This window comes from Pistacia vera, unplaced genomic scaffold (assembly GCF_008641045.1).
Source record: "Pistacia vera cultivar Batoury unplaced genomic scaffold, PisVer_v2 Contig735, whole genome shotgun sequence".
Taxonomy (NCBI): Eukaryota; Viridiplantae; Streptophyta; class Magnoliopsida; order Sapindales; family Anacardiaceae; genus Pistacia; species Pistacia vera.
This window is the reverse complement of record NW_022196596.1, coordinates 177904-199606: the sequence shown is the minus strand read 5'-3', so window position 1 is coordinate 199606 and position 21703 is coordinate 177904. Positions and strand designations below refer to the sequence as shown.

Sequence of the window (21703 nt, the reverse complement as noted above, 5' to 3'; positions counted from 1 at the left end):
CATTGGATTATGGCCTACACTTCAAAGTAACAAGGACGTTACAAGTGGAATGTTATGCTGATGTTTATTGGGGTAGTAACTTGGAAGACAGGAGATCAACAAGTGGTTATTGTGTATATATGGTCCCTAATGTGATTCAATGGAGCTCTCGGAAGCAGAAAGTGGTTGCTTGTCCTCTACGGAGGCTGAATATCGAGCCTTAGCTTAAACTGGTACTGAGGTAGCTTGGTTACAAAATGTTTTTACTAAACTAGGGCTATCATTGTCCCCTACACGTGTTATTTGGTGTGACAATGTTAGTGATGGTGCCTTAGCAGCTAACCCTGTTTTTCGTGCTAGAACAAAGCATATTGACATCGATGCCCACTATATCTGGGAACAAGTGTTAGCCAAACAAGTTACAATTCAATATGTCCCTTCTAAGCTTCAAATAGCTAATATATTGACTAAGCCTTTATCAGCTGCTTAGTTTGCTGAATTAAGACAAAAGCTTATGTTCTCAGTCATAAGGAAGTGTAGTGTACTACTGTTTAGTACTGAGTAAGTATTGTATAATATTGTTATGATTAATGTTGAGTTGTATTAGTAAAGTGTGGTCCTGTGTTTTGACTATGATAATGCAGCATGATGGTGTGCAAATTGCAGAGCAAAAGGTGTGGTTTATACCTAATATCAAGTTACATATACAGATAGTCAGTCAGTATTATGGTGATCTATTTAGTACAGAAAAATCAGATGAAGCAGAGTATGGTAATCTACAGGTTAAAGGGCATGGAAATGTGCAGGGTAATGCAATTGCATGGTTATTGAGTTTGTGCTATATTGTTGTAGTTTTTCTGCAGTTCTATGTTTTGGTTTTTAAATCAAATGAAGCAGAATATGGTAATCTACAGTTTAAAGAGCATGGAAATGTGCAAAGTAATGCAATAGCATGATTATTGAGTTCGTGCTATAGTGAATGTAGTAGCATAATTATTGAGATTGGTGACTTGTAGAAGTGTTCATAATAGACCTCAACTGAAGAAGTGTTCCACTTTCAAATGGAATGTTGTTTAGCTCACTTAAAGAAACTTGGTCAATCTGAAAGCACATCAGGTCCAGTTTCAAGGGGAATGTTGGTAAATTCACTTAAAGAATTTTATGTGGTTCAAATTGAGGGAGAGTGTTGACTGTATTGCTCAAGTAGAGGTCAACAGGACTAAAGTGCAATCTTGTAAAACACAAGGGTTGCGTTTGTAAATCTTTAGAATTGTAATTTTGCTATATAAACTCAATTGTAGCTTTACCAATTCAGTTAAGAAAAATAATAGAAATTGATTCCCTGAAACAGAATCCAAACTCGTTTTTGCTTCTCTCTTTCCTGATTCTTTAGCTACATTCTTGCTCCTTCAACTGCATTGACAAAAAGAAAAGCATTAATTGGGAATTGAGTTGACTTCCATTCATTTTCAATCATCTTTGTTTTTATAAAGAAGTTTGTATTTTACATATCTAATATTATTTTAAAAAAATAATAAAAAAGGTTGCAAATTTTTCTCGTTATATATTACAATTAAGCTCATCATTTGACATATTATGGCAAGCACTACATATTATTTTCATAACTTAATGAAAGAGGACAAGCATTAATTACAAGATCATTATTTGACATATTACGGAAAGCAATATGTATCATAAAACCTGTTGGGGATTGACTAACACACTTCGGTGTTAAATTACCCATTTTAAACTGTAACGTATTACCAAGTTGTTTAAGAGATTTCCAATTTTTAACCACATCAAACACAAGTGCGAAAAGTAAAGAACACAGTCTTTTACATGGTTCGGCTAAATCCACTTTTAGCCTACATCCATGGGACCTTGTCAAGATCGAAGCAATCCACTAAGTTAAAAACACATTACATAATATAGTTAAAAGCTGATCTAAGTTGCAATAAAAAGAACTCCCTATTCAACTTTACACTTAGCACCACACTTTGAATCCTTAACGAGTAGCAACTCCTTAGAGCTTCCTCTAGCTGGGAACACACCTGAAAATAGCTTGTACATCGCCAAGCTTCAAGCACTAACGCCACACACTAGCATCAGCAAAGGAACCACATTCCAGTAGTCATCAAATCTATGTTTGATATAGTGAGGTTTTGGCGCGAAATGGAAAATGAACCTTAAACCTTAAGAGAAATAATACTCTAAGAAATTCAGAGTAAAATGAAATAAGAGATCAAAAGGTTAAATTCATTTATGCAAGAAAGAGTATTATATAATGAAAGGTTTTTTGCTCAACAAACAATGCCATGTTAGCCAACAAGGAGTTGACCCATGTTTGTTCAAATAAGGAAATTATTCCTTCTTTTTGGTCTGGACCACAAAACAAATTGACAAAAATAACTTTATTCCGTAGGACCACTTAAGGAAAATAAGACACATGTAGAAGAGTCTTAAATATCAAGAGACAAAGATAAACACAACTCTTTATCAGACATGCAACACGTGTCGGGTTGCAAAAAGTCTGAAGCGGGAGTGTGAGCACAGTCCGTTGTACACATACACTCAAGACGAAACACGTCAAGACTTCATGTCTAACAAACTCTATGCACTAAGAAATGATGTACACACATACAATAAATGAGACAAGCCAAATAAGAGGATTGACAACAAGTGTGCACATATACAATTCATAAGTTTGACAAAAAGATAAATATTCTACAATTCCTAATGTAGTTAGATGACATCAACCATTGGATTAATGCTCCTCCTCTCGATTATTATTAATCCAACCCCTTAATATTGATCTAATTAGTAACGTTAATACTTATATAGCCATTCTCATAGCAAAAACTTTTGCATATAATGTAAACTTAATGAGAATAAAGGCGAATTGGAAGTCCTTGTTCTGGAGAGGGCATCATGTCGCCTATAATTTTTTTCCTCTGGTAAAACCAACTGCCATTTGAATCTCTTCACCACATTGTGAACAAAAGTGAGAACCGCCAATCGCAATCGAGAATACTCCTTTGCTAGGCATGTCCGAGGACCAGCTCCAAATGGAGTAAATGTGAAGGGAGGTAACTTATTTGTTTCATCAAGTCTTGATGGGTAAAATTTTTCTGGATCTGGGAAGTATTTAGGGTTCTTGTTCGTTGAATTCACAGTTCAATATAACTGCAAGAAATATATTCAAGATATACTAATCAAATCATGAATCATCAAGTGAAAAAGTTTATTTGAGGTTTATAATTATAAACCCAACAATGTTTAAACATGATTTTGACAAAATTAATATCATAACGTTCTGATATATTATGTCTATAATTTCTTAAATCATAATTATATTTATTAATAGTAATAAATGGTTTATTATCGATAGTAAACACCAAAAAAATAAAATTTTAATTAATAATATATGTAGAGAGTTATCTATTATCTTTTTTAAATTCATATCACATTTTGGTTTAAACGATTTAGTATTGCCAATAAATACTGAAACACAAAATTTTGATTAATAAAACTTGCATTGAAAACTGACATTTTATAATTACATTCTCAGGTAAGCACCAATGTACCTTCCATCCTTTAGGAACGGTGTAACCAACATATGTAAAGTCTGTCAAGACCTCTCTAAACTGTCCTTGAATTGTTGGTGTGACTCTCATCACTTCACATAATACTTTTCAAGTATATTTCATCTTTTGCATATCATCCCATTCCAAAAGCTCCCCGGGCTTCTTAGAGGCGCGATTTCTTGTCGCTCTAGTTTAATTAAAATTAAGAAAACCCAACAAAATAAATGTTAGGAACAAATATTTCAAAGAATACTTACTATCCATATATATATATTTATATATGTGTGTGCAAAAGATAACATGAATTTGATGTGGTTTAGATGCATTAGTAAAAAAATTGATCCCAAAATTGTTTCAAACAATGTTAATATACATGTGCTCTAAAGATATAAATTAAGAGAAACCCTTAGACATAATATCTAATGCATTGTCATTTACCACTTCAACTCTCTATTTGAATACCAAAGCTACATAAACGGATGACGCATCACTTGGGATGGATATTTGGAATTTTATCTGAGGAGTTGTAGTATTATTATAATGCTCCCGTTAAATACTGAGGAAAACCTAAAAGATAAACGAAACAAATGAATGGAATATATAAGACTTAGGTTAATTACTCACCAGCAAGGACTTTCTGATATTTATCAGGTCTCTCTCCAACATATTTCATGAAGAAAGTCATGACAGAAGCCACAGTGATATATCCTGCAACAAGCAAACCCAACAGTTTGCCTGCAATTTCAACCTCCGACATTCGTTTCGCAGATCCATCTGTAGCCAAAATCGTATGTGACAGAATATCTTGCATCGGTTCTCCCCTTTCCATTGCAGCTGTCTTCTCAGAAATTACATTCCTCAACTCCTTGTGAACTGCCGCAGTAGCTTTGAACGCTTTGTGAAAATTCGTCCCTGGAAAGTTAAAAGGAACAGTATGCATCCCGACTTTTATATAATCAAACCTGGTAATCGCCCTAGCAACACGCTCAGGATCTTCGGTCCCCATGAAAAAACGACAGGCAAGAGTTAAGGTAAGAGACTTAGCTAGAGAGAATGCCTTCACTTCATCTTTTCCTTCCCATAACGTTTGCATTGGCTCAGTAATGGAATCCATTTTGCCCACGTACTTCACCAGGGCCTCAGGTTTCAGGAACCCTGGTGCTGCTCTTGTGGATTTTATAACTTCTTTGAGTTTAGAGTTCTAGGAGCTGAAGAGAGGAAGAGTTTCTGCATGGAATAGGGAAGGAAAGGTGTGAAGAATTTATGTTCATTAGTGAAGAGAAATTTGTGGCCATTTGGACTGCAGATGACTGCAATTTCCTCTCCAAGAATCTTGGTTTTGAAAATATCTGGAGAGTATTTGTTCATTCTATCGAGCACAAACTTCTCTGGCTTTCCGAATGCAATAGTTTCACCTATTTGAGGCCATCCGAAGCTCCCTGGTGGCAGGTTTTTGTGCCTGGTTTTGAATGAAAAAGTGCCAGAAGCAAGAATGAGAAAAAGAGGAGATAAATAAAATAAGAAGAGATATGAGAGCTCCATATTGAATGATTTTGAAATGAGCTCCATATCGGATGACTGGCTAATAAAACAAGAATTAAAGAGACACGAAAGCGAGGAAGAAGAGTAGAAAGATGTCTGGTTGTGTCTTTGTAGAATAGCCGAATGTCTATTTGTAGAGGTCAGATGCATCATAGTGTAAAATAGGAGAATAAAGAGAACATTTTTTTTTTTTTTTTTTGGACCAAGGTGTCTAGGTCAGCTTGTACATATCTCAACTAATTCCTGAGGTCCGTCAAACACCTTACATGTCAAATAGGTCAAGTAAATTACAAATGTGGAAATGACCACTTGTTAGAACTCAAACATAATACCTCTAGGTAATCTAAAGTCTTGTCATCCGACCACAAACCAAGTAATTAAAAAGAACATTTCATTTAGCATCAAATTAATAAAATTTGTCTACTCGGATTCAATAAATTATTTTTTCACATTAATTTTGATATAAGTTTTTAGCATTTAAATTAATGTATTTGAACGTTGAAATCACATCTCAATTATTCACAATATATTGATCTAATGACCCAAAATTTGTGTCATATTTTGTCTAAAAGATGTTGTGCCACTGAAACTGCCCCAAATTTATTATATTGATACTTGTTTCAAAAACTAACAATATTGTTGATTACTAGGATAAGAAAAGTTATGGTAACACTTGAATATTATTTCAATACTATCACAAGCCAACATACATGTCATATACATATTCAATTTAATTAACAATCAATTATCATATTAATTTTAAGTCGATATTGACTATAATAAGGTTAATATGATACCTTTCGTGATATTTTGAATTTTTCTTACTACGAAATCTGAAGACATGTATAATTGATATTCTCATTTTTAAAGAAAGATATTTTTTACTTATCAGTTTTCCAAGGAAAATCCTAGGTCTTTATTTATTTATTTATTTTTTTCTATCTCATTTCCCCCTTTCTTTTCTTTTATCTCTTTCGCTCCACTATCTTTCTCCCTATTCTCACCGGCCATCATGAGGCCAAATTAGGCCTATAACAATTGCTCAAATACTAAATCTTGTCTCTATCGATGCCAAGAGACGAAATCTAATCTCTACCAATGTCAAGCAAATTTGCCCATCACCTTTTGGGGTGATGCCTTATTGACTGCCACCTACATACTCAACCGAGTACCCTTCAAATCTGTTACTACTACACCATATGAGTTATGGACAAATTGGAATCCCAATTTGAATCTCCTAAAACCATGGGGATGTGCTGCCTATATATGTTCATGACCCTTCCTATAAATATGGAAAATTAGGTCCAAGGGACAAGAAATGTATCTTTATAAGATACTCATAACATTCAAAGGGCTACGTCTTCATAGGAGGACAAGAAAGTGGTAGCATCACTAAGTTTGAATCATGAGATGTCATGTTCTTAGAAATCGATTTTCCTAAGAAGGGCGAGATAGTTCAAGACTTATTTATATATAAAACACAAGACCAAGACAACTGTTGAAAACTAGTTGGTTATACTACATCCTAGTGGGAGCGATATGGAAGTTGATGAATCAGTTTCAAATCCTCCATCATTCCCTACTAACGATCCGATTATGATAGCTGGTCCGAGTGGGAGTAACACCAATCAATCTCCAATATGTTGATCAAATAGGAAACAAGTTCCACATCGATGATTTGAGATTGAAGGGGGAATTTTTCTTACTCCACAAGATGAAGAAGAGCCAAGAAATGTAAATAAGGCTCTCAAATGCCCTTCTAAGGAAAATTAGATGAAAGCAATGGAAGAAGAGATGGAGTCTATGAAATCAAACCAAGTATGGGAATTGGTTGATTTACCAAAAAGATGCGAAGCCATTGGGAACAAATGGGTTCTCAAAATCAAGCATAAAGTTGATGACAGTATTGAAAGATATAAAGCTCGCTTAGTCGCAAAGGGGTTTACACAACAAGAAGGAATAGATTATGAAGAAACTTTTTCACCTGTTGTGCGTTTTACCTTAATTCGGCTTATTCTAGCTATAGTTGCCAACATGGATCTTGAATTGCATCAAATTGATGTAAACTGCTTTTCTCAATGAAGAATTACTAGAAGAAATCTATATGGAACAACTAATATGTTTTATTAGTGAAGGTCAAGAACATAAAGTGTGTAGACTTTTAAAGTCAATTTATGGCCTCAAGCAGTCCTCAAGACAGTGGTATATTCGTTTTCATAATGTGATAATGTCATATGCTTTCAAAATGATTGATGAAGATCATTGTTTGTATACAAAGAGATCCAATGACAACTTTGTTATTTTATCATTATATGTTGATGATATACTTATAATTGGAAATGATAAGGGATTTGTCAACGAAATCAAAGGGTGGTTATCATCTCATTTTGAGATGAAAGATATGGGTGAAGCTGCATATATCCTTGGAGTCAAGATTTCAAGAGATTGCTCAAAAAAATTAATACCTTTTTCACAAGAGACATACATTAAGAAAGTTCTTGAACGATTTTATATGCAAGATTGTAAACCCCTAGACAACCATATCACAAAAGATGAGATTTTGAGTCATAAATTATGTCGAAAGACTCCACAAGAAAAGGAACAAATGAAGAATGTTCCTTAAACAAGTGTTGTTGGAAGTCTCATGTATGTCATGATGTGCTTAAGACCTGACATCTGTTATGCTGTTAGGTTGGTAAACAGATAGCAGTCCGACCTAGGACAAGCACATTGGAAAGTAGTGAAGAGAATATTAAGATATCTAAAAGGAACCGCTGATTACTCATTATGTTATCAAGGGAATGATTTACACTTGAGAAGCTACACGGATGCTGATTGGGGAAGAGATTTAGATGAAAGGAAATCTACTTCTGGATATATTTTCTTACTAAATGGCAAGGCTATATCTTCGATCAATATGAAATAATCATGCATAGTCTTATCTACAATAGAGGCTGAGTTTGTAGCATTTTCAACTGTAGTGTAAGAAGCTGTTTGGTTGAGACGATTCATGAATCATCTAGGAATAATTAGTGTTGCTATTGAACCAATGAGAATAAACTGTGATAGTCAAGCAGCAATAGCATACATTAAGGATCCCTAATGTCATGGTAAAACAAAACACATAGATATCAAATACAATTTTGTGCGAGATTTGGTGGCACAAATGGAGGTGAACATGAAGTACATATCTATGCATGACATGGTTGCCGATCCATTTACAAAGCCTATACCAAGAGATACATTTAATAGACATGTCATATCTCTAGGCTTACGTAGATGTTGAATGTACTCATACCTTGACATTTCCCAAAGTGTTCAAGTTTATCTTATCAATAATAAATAAAAATATTGTAAATGCTCAATTTCGTTTATTATGGAACATACATGAAGGAGTATATATATTATATATTTGTTATGTAAATATATATACATTTATTTTGAAAAGCATGTCGGACAGTTAAAAGGTTGACCTTCTCACACGGGCAATCGCCTCCATTATTTTGTAGGAATGGAGATGAGACGATTTTAAGCTTATTATCTAGGTGATAATAGAGAGCCAAGCTTAAAATCTAAAACGTTGCCTAAAATAGAATAAAAATAATGTCATAATGAAATATGACCATAAGTGATAAATGATCACTTTATCTATCTAATTGCTAGATTAGAGTTCGGATGAATTAAAAGTAAGTAAAGTAAACTCAAGTTAGACATTAGGTATGTCTGAACTAAAATCTATACGACATTTATAAGAAAAGAGACATGCACTCCATGGGAAATGAGGAAATGTTGTAGCATGTGATTCATACCATATGTGCAAAATATTGACTAAGGGGGTAATGAATGTCAAAATCTCAACTTTAACATTATGTGAGACCCTGAGATTTTAAGAATAAAATCTCACAAAGTACCCGTATTACTCTATTCTGTTTCTTGAAAACCTTATTTAATGATTTTTATCTTAGAATGTTGCCAAAAGATTAAGATAAATTCAATCTACTGGGACATTTCTAGAAAAGCAAATTAAATGAAAGTTGTAAGAACCAAGAAAAGAGGAAGATACAATTTTGGATTATCACACTATAATCATATGTATTCATTGGTTAACCAATTATGTTTTACTTTTATGTAAAGACAAAACATAATTATGAATACAACTAATGTTTATTATAAATGAGATTTTTAGAAAACAATGTGATAAATAATATAGGGTATTGCATACAACATACAACCCATGTTTCACAATTCGAGAAGTTATATATTTCTAACATATATATGACTAATGCGCTCTCGATGTATGCATGGTCACACGGCATATTTACTAAAGTATGAACCTTGAAGAAGCACAGAGAGAAATAGTCTCATCATGTGTGAATGAGAGATTTTGGATATGGGTGTGACACCCATGATAAGACCCACCCAAAGTACGTTGAAAGTGGAAATTGCAGAGGCAGTTTCCACCTAAAACTGTAGCAATTGCCAAGGCAGATGCCGCCCATATATAAGAGAATAAATTCCTTTTAAAACTTCTTCAATCTCTCAAAAAAAAATTATTAAAAGAAAAACACACATACAGTGGTTCTCTCTCAAGATACAATTTTTGCTTCATAGTTTAAGGAGAAGATGTATTCATGTTGTGAACTTCATTGTAATTTGTTTAAGTAAAATGTGATTGCAATGGGTGACTATTAACATGATCTTGGGTTATTCTTGGTTTCCCAACAGTTAAGATAAGAGACTTAGCTAGAGAGAATGCCTTCACTTCATCTTTTCCTTCCCTTAATGTTTGCATTTGTTGTTGAGTAATGGAATCCATTTTGCCCACGTACTTCACTAGGGCCTCAAGTTTCAGGAACCCCGGTGCTGCTCTTGTGGATTTTATAACTTCTTTGAGTTTAGAGCTTCTAGGAGCTGAAGAGAGGAAGAGTTTCTGCATGGAATATGGAAGGAAATGTGTGAAGAGTTTATGTTCATTAGTGAAGAGAAATTTCTGGCCATTTGGACTACAGATGACTACAATTTCCTCTCCAAGAATCTTGGTTTTGAAAATATCTGGAGAGTATTTGTTCATTCTATCGAGCACAAACTTCTCTGGCTTTCCAAATGCAATAGTTTCACCTATGAGAGGCCATCCGAAGGTCCCTGGTGGTAGGTTTTTGTGCCTGGTTTTGAATGAAAAAAATGCAAAAAGCAAGAATGAGACAAAGAGGAGCTAAATAAAATAAGAAGCGATATGAGAGCTCTACATTGAATGATTTTGAAATGAGCTCCATATCGGATGACTGGCTAATAAAACAGGAATTAAAGAGACACGAAAGTGAGGAAGAAGAGTAGAAAAATGTCTAGTTGTGTCTTTGTAGAATAGTCGAATGACTATTAATAGAGATCAGATACATCATAGTGTCAACTAAAATCTTTTTTTTTTTTTTTTTTTTGGCGACTAGGGTGTCTGAATTAGCTTGCACGTACCTCAATTAATTCTCGAGATCCATCAAACACCTTACATGTCAAATGGGTCAAACAAGTTACAAATGTGATAGATGACCACTTTTTGGAACTCAAACACAGTACTTCTAGGTAACCTAAAGTCTTGTTATCTGGCCACAAACCAAGTGATTAAAAAGAACATGTCATTGAGCATCAAATTAGTAAAATTTGTCTACTTAGATTCAATAAATTATTTTTTTACATGATTTTTGATATAATTCTTTAGCGTTTAGGTTAATGTATTTGAACATTGAAATCACATCACAATTATTCACAATATATTGATCTGATGACCCAAAATTTGTGTCATATTTTGTGTAAAAGATGTTGTGCCATTGAAACTGCACCAAATTTATTATATTGATACTTGTTTGAAAAACTAACAATACTGTTGATTATTAGGATAAGAAAAGTTATGGTAACATTTGAATATTATTTCAATACTATCACAAGCTAATATACATGTCTTATATATTTTCAATTTAATTAACAATCAATTATCATATTAATTTTAAGATAAAAAAGATAAAAAAAAAATCATATGTGATACTGACTATAATAAAGTTAATATGATACCTTTCCTGATATTTTGAAATTTTCTTACTACGAAATCTGAAGTACGTGATTTCATTTATAAACTTGTTCCATTAAAGGTAGTAGTTTGTTTAGTGAGTTAAATTTATGCTACAAGAGGAATTGAAATTAAATCTACCTTTCACCCATTACTAAAATCAGGCTAGTAGAAAAGGATAAGCAATTTAATTTAAAATTTAAATGAAATATTTAATTAATTCGTTAGAAAATATTGATTTTATATAATTATAATTAATTTTTATATATTAATTATTGTTACAAGGAATTTTAATTTTATTATATTAGTAAAGTATTTTAATTTATCATTATTAGTAAATCATGCCCCGTGAAAATCTATCCCGTGAATTTGGCACTAAACTAGTATTCCATGTTTAATCCTATCAATCCTCAATTTTTCATGGGGAAATTTTATGAACCCCCACATGTTTCAAGTATTACATTATCGTCTACTAGTTTAGAAGATGCGACCATAACCTCCATTTTGTTAAATTTTGCGTTAAAGTTAACTAAAAGACATGTATAATTGATGTTTTCATTTTTAAAGAAGGATAGTTTTTACTTATCAGTTTTCCAAGGAAAATCCTAGGTCTTTTTTTTCTCTCTCTCATTTTCCCCTTTCTTTTCTTTTCTCTCTTTCGCTCCACTGTCTTTCTTCCTATTCTCACCGGCCGTCATGAGGCCAAATTAGGCCTCTAACAATTGCTCAAAGACCAAATCTTGTCTCTATCAGTGCCAAGAGACGAAATCTAATGTCTACATATGTCGAGAGGCCAAAACTCACCTCTCAACGTCAATAGAAGCTAGATTTGGCTTTGGGAAACTGTCGAGTGGCCTTTTACCATAAGGTCTCCAAAGGTTTCACAGCTGCTATGAGGCCTTGGATGATGTGGCATCGACAGCAAATGGACAGTTACTCTATCGATAGTCTATGTTTATGTTGAATATGGGACAAATTTGTTTTTCTGTAATCCAACATATATATTTGTATAAAGAAATGGGAGTAAGAGATGCATTTTTGAAACCAATGGATAAGAAGAGACCTCATCCATGCAATCTTTACCTCCTGTGTAATCTTTAAAATTTTGATGACGAAATCTTTCGTTTTTATTTATTTATTTTTTCTTTTGGGAAAAGTAATTCTCAATCTTGTCCTTTTGAGTTATTGACTATAGTTTAGACAATCAATAATTCTGATAAGGGTTTATGGGACCATGGCCACATAAACCCTCCAAAAATGGCTCCCAGAAAATTTAAATACATGTGCAATTTAACCCACATAATAAATAATGAATGGCCCCTCAAATAAATGTTTGATTGATTACTGGGATGATTTTTAATATAGTTCCTTTTTTTCTGGCGAATGTTTACACATTAGTCAAAAATTTTAATATTAAATAACTAAAAGTTTTGTACTTTAATATTTACCTACAGAGAGTCCAAAATTTAAGAAAAGTTCATTATTATTCGATTTTTTAAACCTTTCCTGATGTTTAATTTTAAATTTTTATTGATTTTCTTTTTTATTTGAAAAACTGTAATTTTTCTTTTTTCTTTTTTCTTTCTATCTTTTTATGACACACTTTCTATATGACTGTATTTTCATCCTTCGTCTAATCTGTAAAAGTTATATCTTAACTTAAGTTGATTTTCCAAAAAAAAGAAATAGCATTATCTTTTTTATACACCTGTTTTTAATATAAAATTAAAAATAAATTATCAAATTTAATTATATATCTTTAGTCCTGGTCTGGTGATATGATCCTCGGATAATTTTACGCGTGAGAAGTTAAACCCAACTTTGTATCTCTAGTTCTCTACCCACCCACGTGCAATGGCAGGCCTTCGTTATGAGAAAGGGGGCATGTCCACGCCTAAAATTTTAAAATTGATTTTGATCCCTTGTATTTTAACCTCCTTAATTGATGCCCCTCCTTACAAAACTTAATTCTCCCAGTTTTTAGTTTTTTAATATGTACAAGAATTAATTATCTCAAATATTTGATTGTTTTTTTAATTAATTTTTCACTTGTTGGATTAAAAATTGTTATCTATCTTTGAAAATTTTAGTTCTACTTCTTATCATTTGTTAAAAAGTACAACTAAATTTAATTAAGTTTCCCTATATTATGATTCACTTTCCTCTTTCTGGTTTTCTTATTTTTATTTTTTCTTTCTCTTAAAATATTCTCATATACAGTCATCCTCACTAGTGTTTTGAAACTTGGACTGAATCAATCAGACCGATCCGATTGTCGATTGGTCCCTTCTCTTGTCAAAGACAACCTAAATCCGGTTTCAACTGTTAGCTCGGATTGACCTGTGGGTGAACTAGCGGAACAGTGTCGAACCACCGATTCAACTGGCCTAGTTACTAAATCAGGTTACTAAAATCCCTACCATCTTCGACCTGATTTCAGCATTGTCGCACCCACCTAGCACCACCATTGACATCACCTTCACCTCCACGACAAAACCCCTACCATCTTTGGCCAAGTGCACATGTCAATCGTTGATCATCCACTTATTGGTTCGCGTGACAGCTTGTCTTCAAGCCAATTTCCGGTCGTTTCCAGTGACAATCAAACAAACCTAAATTGGGGATATTACAATCAAGAGTAGAAGTGAGCAAAGGCTGTACGATCGCAACACCAACAAAAACGATGACGACGATGATCAGCGATTTGGTTTGGAAAAGTAAAATATAGAGGAAAGATAAATAGAGAGAAAGAGAGATTAAGTCATTGCTTGAATTGGACGTGCCAAATTAGAGTCTCGCACTTGTGAATTTACATAATGGCTAGGGTTTCCATTTCCAAATCATAGGGGTGCATTTACTGGATTTCAAAACTACAAGGACTGATGTGTAATTTCTCAATGGTGTGTTTATTGGATTTCAAACCTGCTGGATATACTACATCACTGGTTAGACTGTCCGACCCAGGGACCGACCCCTTGATCAGGTGAAGGGTCCGGTCAAGTTTAAAAATATTGATCCTCACTCTCTTAATACTAAAATATCAGATTTTGTTTAAGGACAAATGTAGCAAGGGTCAGAGCTAGAAAATGTTTTTTTTTTTTTTTTTTTGGGGGGGGGGGGGGGGGGGGGGGGGGTGGGGGGGGTGGGGGGGGGGGGGGGGGGGTGGGGGGTGGGGGGGGGGGGGTGGGGTGGGGGGGGGGGGGGGGGGGGTGGGGGGGGGGGGGGGGGGGGGGGGGGGTGGGGGGGGGGGGGGGGGGGGGTGGGGGGGTGGGGGGGGGGGGGGGGGGGGGGGGGGGGGGTGTCAAAATGTAAATTTCAATGATTAACAGGCCACATTAAGTCGAAAGCTACATTTATAGTAAAGGTGTGTAGGAATTTAGGGTAGAACCAGAACCAGAGGGTACCCGGGGATCTGGTTCCAGTTTCGATTTTGATTTCTACCTAAAACTAGCCCACACAAGGTCGGTTCTGGTTCCTTATTAGGTGGAATTGGTATTGTATGATTCCGACATCGATTCCAGTTCCATCAGTTCAAGGAACCGGAATTGACCTAGAATCAAAATTGGAACCGAGATCTGGGTACCCTGGTTGGAACCGGTTAAGAAACCGAGAGTTAAATGATATTTTAGAAAACAATGTGTGCAAACTTAACATGTTATATTAATTAAATACAGGATAAACATCAATTACAAGTTCATTCTTTGACATATAATGGCAAGCACTTGTATCATTTTTATAAAATCATTAGACAAGATAAGCATCAATTACAAGTTTATTGAAAGCACTAAATATATGTATATCATTTTCATAATGTAAATAGCCATCTCAAACGTTGGATTAATGATAGTCTTTTCGACAAGTATCAATCCAATCGTTAATATTATTCTAATAATCACAATAGTATTGACATATATTAATGGAAACTTTAACATATAATATAGACTTGGTGATGATAAAGACGGATTAGAAGTCCTTGTTCTGGAGAGGGCATCATGTCGCCTGTAATTTTTTCATCTGGAATTGCCATCTCCCATTTAAATTTCTTCACCACATTGTGAATAAAAGTGAGTACCGCCATTCGAGAATACTCCTTTGCCGGGCACGATCGAGGACCAACTCCAAATGGAGTAAAGGCGTAGGTAGGTAAATTATTTTTTTCATCATATCTTGATGGGTCAAACTTTTCTGGATCTGGGAAGTGCTTAGGGTTCATGTTTGTTGAATCCACTGTCCAATATAGCTGAAAAAAATATTTTTCTAATCAAATCATGATGGTCAAGAGCAGAGACGTAACCAGAGTTTTTAGTCAGTAGAGTCAAAACATCGACTATAAACCAAAGTCTTAAATCTTATAACTTAGGCTTTTTAAATAATTTATACTAACCCAATAAAATTCAACTCATATTAGTGATTTTTTAAATTTAGATCACGTTATATGAATAATAACAAATTAATGAATACTAAAAGATAAAATTTGTATCCAAAATTAATGTAACAAATAAGTATCCATATACCTTCCATCCTTTGGGAACGGTGTAACCAGCGTAAGTAAAATCTGTCATGACCTCTCTAAATGTTCCTCGAATCGTTGGTGTGAGTCTCATCACTTCACATACTACATTCCAGGAATATTTCATCTTTTGCATATCATCCCAATTTAGGAGCTCCCCAGGCTTCTGAGAGGCTGCGACTTCTTTTTGCTCTAGTTTAATATAAATTCAAGTCCAACATAACAATTGTTAGAATCAAAAGAACTTACTATAATCTATATAAAAGGTATCATGAATTTCATTTGGTTTAGATATGCATTAAGGGAAAAAAAAAAAAAAAAAAAAAAAAAAAAAAAGTGATCTCAATAGTACTACCATATATAACTATAACTGTGAGAATCATTAAACCTATCATGATAGTTTCAATAGTACTATATCCAATGATTGTTAAGGTTCGATAATATTATTAGGTCAATACCTTAAAACTATCATATATCTATAGTCTCAATCATATCCATCTCAAGATTCTCAGTAATTATTAATTCTTTAGTTAGTAAGCATAACTCTAAAAGATTTTTTAAGGAAAAAAAAAAAAAAACTATATAATAAGTTGTATGTTAATTACCAGCAAGGATTTTCTGGTATATGTCAGGCCTCTCTCCAACATATTTCATGAAGAAAGTCATGACAGAAGCCACAGTGCTATATCCTGCAACAAGCAAACCCAAGATTTTTTCTGCTATCTCAACCTCTGAGCCTTTCCTAGATCCATCTGAAGCCATAATCATATGTGACACAATATCTCGCATCGGTTCTCCCCTACCCATTGCAGCTTTCTTCTCACAAATTACGCTTATTAACTCCTCGGTAACTGCAGCTGCAGCTTTGCACGCTTTATGAAAATTCGTCCCTGGAAAGTTCAAAGGAACAGAATGCATCCCCACTTTTATATCATCAAACCTGGAAATTGCCCTGGCAACACGCTCAGGATCCTCAGTCCCCATGAAGAAACGACATGCAAGAGTTAAAGTTAGAGACTTAGCTAGAGAAAATGCCTTCACTTCATCTTTTCCTTCCCATAAAGTTTGCATTTGTTGTTGAGTTATGGAATCCATTTCGCCCACATACTTCACCAGGGCTTCAGGTTTCAAGAACCCTGGAGCTCCTCTTGCGTTTTTCACAGTTTCTCTGAAATTCAAGTCACGAGGAGCTGAAGAGAGGAACAATTTTTGCATGGAATACGGAACGAATGGAGTGAAGATTGTATGTTCATTGGTGAAGAGAAATTTGTGGCCATTTGGACCGCAGATTACTGCCATTTTTTCTCCAAGAATATTGGTTTTGAAAATATCTGGAGAGTATTTGTTCATTCTATGAAGAACAAACTTCTCTGGTTTTGATCCGAATTCAATAGTTTCACCAATAAGAGGCCACCCGAAACTTCCTGGTGGCAGGTTTTTGTGCCTGGTTTTGAATGACCAAATGCCAGAAGCGAGAATGAGAAAAAGTGGAACCAAATAACAAAGGAAGAGATATGAGAAATCCATTTTGAATGATGTTGAAATGAGCTCCATATTGAACTAAAGAGAGTTTGAAAGAGAAGAGAAGAGGAGAAAGATTTGGAGTTGTGTTAGTATAATGGCCGGCATATCTATTTATAGAGATCAAATGCATTATGCATGTCACGTAATTGTAGAAGAGAGTATATTCTATGTATATGGGGCATACCATATCATCTGGACATTTTAATAAAGTTTATCATATAGATATTTGTTTTAGAAATTACAAATCCCATTGATTATTTGAATATTATATAGAAGGTCCCCCAAAATAATATATATAAGGTTAGACTATTGTTAAATATACTGCAAATTAATATTTTGATGTCATATATGTTAGATTTTTTTTTTTTTTTAGTCTCGTCTATCTTTATACTGAATTTGATAGGTAGTAATTAAATTTAAAATTGAGTAATATTACACCTATAAATTTTTTAAACGTACTTTCTCATACAAACCGATATAGTAAAAGATGATTGAATGAAAATTTATTTTTAATTTAAAATCATAAAAGTCTTTTACTCACATCAATTTGTATAAAAAAGTTTGCAAGTAAAATATTATTATTTAAAATTTATGTGAAGTACATAAATTGGTGTTAGGGGTGTTTTGGGAATAGTAATAGATAATTATTGATAGTAAATTAACAACAATAAATGTCTCAAATCTAATTTTAGGTAGTAGTTAGATATCTTGTATATTTATTGCTAAGTAATGACAATTCCTTATGGTTGTACCATCCCTCTCCTGACCTGTTAATTAATGTTTCAATTCTGGCTGCTATGAGAGTTTATAATTCACCAATATTCTAAAATTTTCCAAGTTAAGAAAGTCAACACTCCTATGTTTTTTTAATTTTTTATGATCGGGACATTTTAGCTAATCACCGGAGCCTATTAAACACTTTAAAAGAGTTTCAAGATAAGCTATAAATATAATAGATAACTCCAAAATGGTTGAACCTAGAAAATTAATGAAAGATATAAACCTTTTTAATTATCGGACCAATTCCTAAGGCTTAAAAATTAGACACAGCACGTCACCAAACAAATTTTTTTTTCTTTTTTTTCCTATCCTTGCAGTATCCATTCAATCGTAATAAATCTCTTGTTTTTTTTGTAAGCAAAAGTCACCCACTTGGAGAACAAGAATAAATGTTAAACAATTAAAATAACATTTATTGCTTCCCACAAAAAGAGAAATTAAAAATTGTTTTTAAAAGAATTGTGATGAGAGCTGGTGCTTATTGGTGGTTGGGGGCTCGGGGCCTATTTATAATCTAAAATTTTATTTAGATTTGGGTTTAATTATTTGATTAGGTAAAATTTTATTTAGCATATTTTTGGGCTTAATTATTTGAGGTTTAATTGAAATTATTTAAATCTGAATGTGATAACTTGCAACCTTTTTAAAAAATTTCAGGGATGGCGTGGGCCGACAAATTTCCGTCACCGGAACCATCTCTGCCAACCAGCCAAAAAAAGGGACAACCATATCCCACCACCAGCCTGTTACCGCAAGATCAACCCAAAATGGCTACCCCACACCTGTCGCTTCTCCCAAGTCCCACCCAAATATCAACACCTCACAAGAATCAATCCAAAACACTAAAACAGCAAAGAAAATAAAAGAAAAGCATTAATTGGGAATTGAGTTGACTTTACAAAGAAGTTTGTACTTTACATGTCTAATATATATATATATAGACAAGCATTAATTGGGAATTGAGTTGACTTTGCAAAAAAAGTTTATATATATATATATATATATATATGGAGACAGATATGCAGAAAGTGTGCAGTGGGGGATCTTTATAGGTAGCCAGCCTTTCCTGAACTCGACCCAAGCAATGCCCAAAGACTCCCATGCCTTTCTTGGTTGGACCAAGGTGATGTTCTTTCCGACAAGTCTGTCTGAATTTTTATAGCAAGAAGCGGAACTACAAGAAAGCTTTCTTTATCTTTATGGATAACCAATCCATTTTCAAATATAGTTGGGAGACTTTACCCAAGAAATGGGTAAAAAAAATGGAAAGATCGGAACATGGGAATAGATCTGATACCAATACGGACTACCTATTTCAATTGTTGTGCTTTCTTAAATTGCATACCTATACAAGGGTTCAAGTTTCGTTCGATATTTGCGGAGTTGATCATCCTTCTCGAAAACGAAGATTTGAAGTGGTCTATAATTTACTGAGTACTCGGTATAACTCACGCATTCGTGTACAAACCTTTGCAGATGAAGTAACACTAATATCTCCGGTAGTCAGTCTATTTCCATCATCCGGTCGGTGGGAGCGAGAAGTTTGGGATATGTTTGGTGTTTCTTTCATCAATCATCCGGATCTACGCCGTATATCAACAGATTATGGTTTCGAGGGTCATCCATTATGAAAAGACCTTCCTCTGAGTGGATATATATATATGTGTTTACTGCTAGTTTTACAAATATATATACAAATGGGCATATAAAGACAATCTTCATCCTTGATTTTCATGATTTCTCTATCTCTCTCTCTTTTTCCGTTTTTTCTTTATTTTTTTCTTCTGGATGATGTCACTTTGTAGCCCTCTTTGTATGGGTCTTTGTAAGGATAGCATTTTTCTATATATATATACATAATCACAAAATTATCAAATGATCCACCCTTAAACCCTAAATCAAATGATCCACCTAACAAAAAAGGTATGTTGGTGAATAAAGCTTTAATCTACATTCTTTTATAGGAACAATTTCCAGACTCTCTAATTTAATAATAGTATTTATCTTAGATATTGAAATATTTTTTAAATTATTAATCTCTTTTACTAATGGAGGATTAACAAATTCAAATGTTACATCTTGTCCTAAAATATTTGTTGTAATTCCTTTATTGTTTACGTTAAAAGGGTAAATTTGAATAATGAAGGGTAGAGGTGGGCAAGGACCAGTCCCAAGCAAGCCCGGGCCTGGGCCCAAATTGGACCAGTCGCTTCCCAGGCGCATGAGCAAAATGAGGACCTGGACTGGCACTACAACAAAAATGGCCTACGGTAACATGCAAAAAGTGTTACCGTAGGTAATTCGTAGCATTTATAAGGATGCTATGACAACCCGTGTTACTAAAAAGTAGACATTGGTAACACTTTTTGTATGTTACTAATCATTTCAGTAACTGTCATAAAATGCTGTTGTTAAGTATATTGTAGCACTTATTCGTAGTTACAAATGATTTTTGGTAACACTGCATAAATGCTATAAATAAGTTTTCTATAACATTCTTAACCTGTTACAGTTTAATTTTCTGTAACATTCTTAACCTGTTACGGTTTAGTTTTCTGTAACATTCTCAAAATGCTATAAATAAGNGGTTAAATGTGTGTTCGCACATATTTAATTAAATCATCATTATTGTTAAATGTTAATTAAATATTAATTGATTTTAATTGAGATAATGATGAATTAAATTAAAATATCTAATTGGGAGTGTTTGACAACATGGGGTGTTTGGGTTGGAGCCCAAGCCCATTCCATGTGGGAATAGGGCAACTTAGTTTGCCTATAAAAGAAAATGTGTGTGTGAAATTAAGTAAGAATTTTTATTAGTTCATTTTCAATTAAAAAAGAAAACACACAGTAGCCTATACACACTCTCCCACGCCACTTTCACTATTTGATTGAAAAACAAATATTTCTTTTTCTTCTTGATTTCTTAAAGCCAAAGAGGATCTAGCAAATCCCTCATTGGTTCTTGGTGGTTGTCTTCGTGTGGACTTCTTGGTTCGATCCTACACTTGGATCAGTAGCAAACATGTCAGAGACAATATTGGTGGAGCCTCCAACGTGGGTATGAATCTAAACTTTAGATTTACTTTTTCTGTAGATTCTTGATATTATACATAAACTGTAAAATTTGTGCCTTGATTTTGGGCTTTAAGGAACGATCTACGGTTGTATAAATTTTTGTTTTCCGCTGCGCAACCGGATCGTTTCCTAACAGTTGATAGGTTTTCCGTAATATTGTTAAAATGTCGTAGAAAAGCTTTTAATAACATTTTAAAAGTATTACAATAAGTTTTTAAAAATGCTAGAGATAGGTATTCCTTGTATTTTCTAAATGTTACAAAATTACTTTCCATTCGAAAGCAAAAAAGCCCTTGTATGAGCAAGCAAGTCAAGGTCAATCAAAGAAACCAAGAAAGACACTCCTCAACACCATTTTACACTCAAAGAGAAAGCCTATAAACAAGAGGGAATACAACGCATGGAGTTCTCACGTCAAGGAGTAGAAAAGCAGACACTGTGAAAAAGCCGTATGCACGAGGCAAGCATATGACACAAAAAGTACTCTTTCTGAATCAGGTTAGTCAAAGGTCAAGAGTTCAATCAAAACTAGCTACACTTGCCTCTCAGCCTGCCTGCAATCCTTCCTGGCTGGCTGGTGAAACTGTTGGACGAATAGGACTCGTCTTTCATGCGGGCTCTCTTTCACTAGGAGGAAGTCTTCTC

General features: G+C 34.0%; 1 protein-coding gene and 1 pseudogene across 1 annotated transcript; both read right to left on the bottom strand.

Moving 5' to 3' along the window:
- Positions 1 to 2858: 2858 nt before the first annotated feature.
- LOC116115296 lies at positions 2859 to 5105 on the bottom strand (annotated as a pseudogene).
- A 9983-nt stretch (positions 5106 to 15088) lies between these two features.
- Positions 15089 to 17200, bottom strand: LOC116115260 (beta-amyrin 28-monooxygenase-like). Its single transcript, XM_031401416.1, has 3 exons — positions 16279 to 17200; positions 15678 to 15865; positions 15089 to 15403 (listed from the first exon to the last, which is right to left on the bottom strand). The coding sequence occupies exons 1-3, from the start codon at positions 17198 to 17200 to the stop codon at positions 15089 to 15091; spliced, it is 1425 nt and encodes a 474-aa protein (XP_031257276.1).
- Positions 17201 to 21703: the final 4503 nt, after the last annotated feature.